The 1432-nt window shown below is 64.9% G+C and overlaps 1 protein-coding gene across 1 annotated transcript in view; it reads right to left on the bottom strand.

Moving 5' to 3' along the window:
* The window catches only part of LOC106899850 (cytoplasmic phosphatidylinositol transfer protein 1-like), a 9357-nt gene that overhangs the window by 1863 nt on the left and 6062 nt on the right, over positions 1-1432 (bottom strand). The window contains exons 2-5 of the mRNA XM_014961776.1: positions 1262-1350; positions 1065-1072; positions 284-355; positions 18-147 (exon numbers count right to left, since the gene is read on the bottom strand). Coding sequence (XP_014817262.1) covers positions 18-147; positions 284-355; positions 1065-1072; positions 1262-1350 — 299 coding nt within the window. The remainder of the gene's footprint in view (positions 1-17; positions 148-283; positions 356-1064; positions 1073-1261; positions 1351-1432) is intronic.

Genomic DNA, 1432 nt, shown 5'->3' with positions numbered 1-1432 from the left:
GAGATGCCCCCCCCTGCCCCAGGAAGCTTCTCCCATCCCTGTCTGTGCTACCTCCAGGCTGCGGTAGTACCGCTCGGGGATCTCGTCGAAGGCGATGTCCAGGAAGGAGACCTCGTGGTCACCCAGGATTTTATCGCTGTGGAAGATCTGGGGGGGGGGGAAAAGGGGGGCAGGGAGGGTGAGAGGTGCCAGCCACGCACGTGTATGTAGTGTGTGTCGTCTCCCCACCACCACCACCGCCCTGTGATGAGTTTGCCAGGTCTCAGCTGCGGCGCAGACTCACGTTCTCGCTGTCCCCGCAGTTGTCCTCGTACTTGGTCTCGATGTAGATGGAGAACTTGGGCAGGAAGGAGCACTGCAAGGAGTGGCCGTCAGCTGGCACCAAGGGGTGCCCGTCCCGAGGGACACCCATCCCGAGGGACACCCACTCCCAAGGGACAGCCACCCCAAGGGATGTCCACCCCAAGGGATCCCCAGCCCCTAGGGATGCCCACCCCAGTGAACACCCACCCCAAGGGACACCCAGTCCCAAGGATGCTGATCCCCAAGGAATGTCCAGTGCCAAGGTCACCCACCCCAAGGGACTTCCACCCCAAGGACACTGACTCCAAGGGATGCCCACCCTGATGGACGCCTACCCCAAGGGACACCCACTCCCAAGGGACACTCAGCCCCAAGGATGCTGAGCCCCAAGGGATCCAGTGCCAAGGACACCCACTCCAAGGGATGCCCACCCTAAGGGATGCCCAGCCCCTAGGGATGCCCACCCCAGTGGACTCCCACCCCAAGGGGCACCCAAGAATGTCCCAAGGATCAGTCCCAAGGATGCTGATCTCCAAGGGATCCAGTGCCAAGGACACCCACCCTGAGGAACCCCCACTCCAAGGGATGCCCAGCCCCAGGAGACACCCAGCCCCAAGCGAAATGCACCCCAGGGACCCCCACCCCAAGGGACCCCCAGCCCCAAAGATGCTGACCCCAAGGGCCACCCACCCCCAGGGTCCAACCCACTCCAGTACCCCCTCTCTCTGGTCATGCCAGGTCCCCCCATGCCACCTCCTTACCGTGTACTCTGCAGGGACACCGTGGCATCACGGGGTGGCATCACCGGGTGGCATCACCGGGTGGCATCACGGAGGAGAGAGGGAGGGGTGAGACTGGGAAGTGGCCACGGCCGGGCTCTCCTGGCAGCCTGTGGCCACCACCGGAGAGGGGCAGGTGGCCCGGTGGTGCCCGTCCCCACGCCCTACCCAGTGCTCACCAGTGATGGTGTAGGGGTAGTAGTTCCAGGCTTTCTCCGTGATGTAGAAGATGCGGGGGGTCACCGCCCGTGCCCAGCTCGGCAGTTTGCTGTGGGGGGGACCGTGATGGGGTCGGGGGGGGGCATCCCCACGCCCTGCCCAGTGCCACCCGGCCCTGAATGCAGCACCCC

This window comes from Calidris pugnax, unplaced genomic scaffold (assembly GCF_001431845.1).
Source record: "Calidris pugnax isolate Ruff unplaced genomic scaffold, ASM143184v1 scaffold782, whole genome shotgun sequence".
Taxonomy (NCBI): domain Eukaryota; kingdom Metazoa; phylum Chordata; class Aves; order Charadriiformes; family Scolopacidae; genus Calidris; species Calidris pugnax.
The sequence above is the reverse complement of the archived record's forward strand: the minus strand, read 5'-3'. Positions and strand labels throughout refer to the sequence as shown.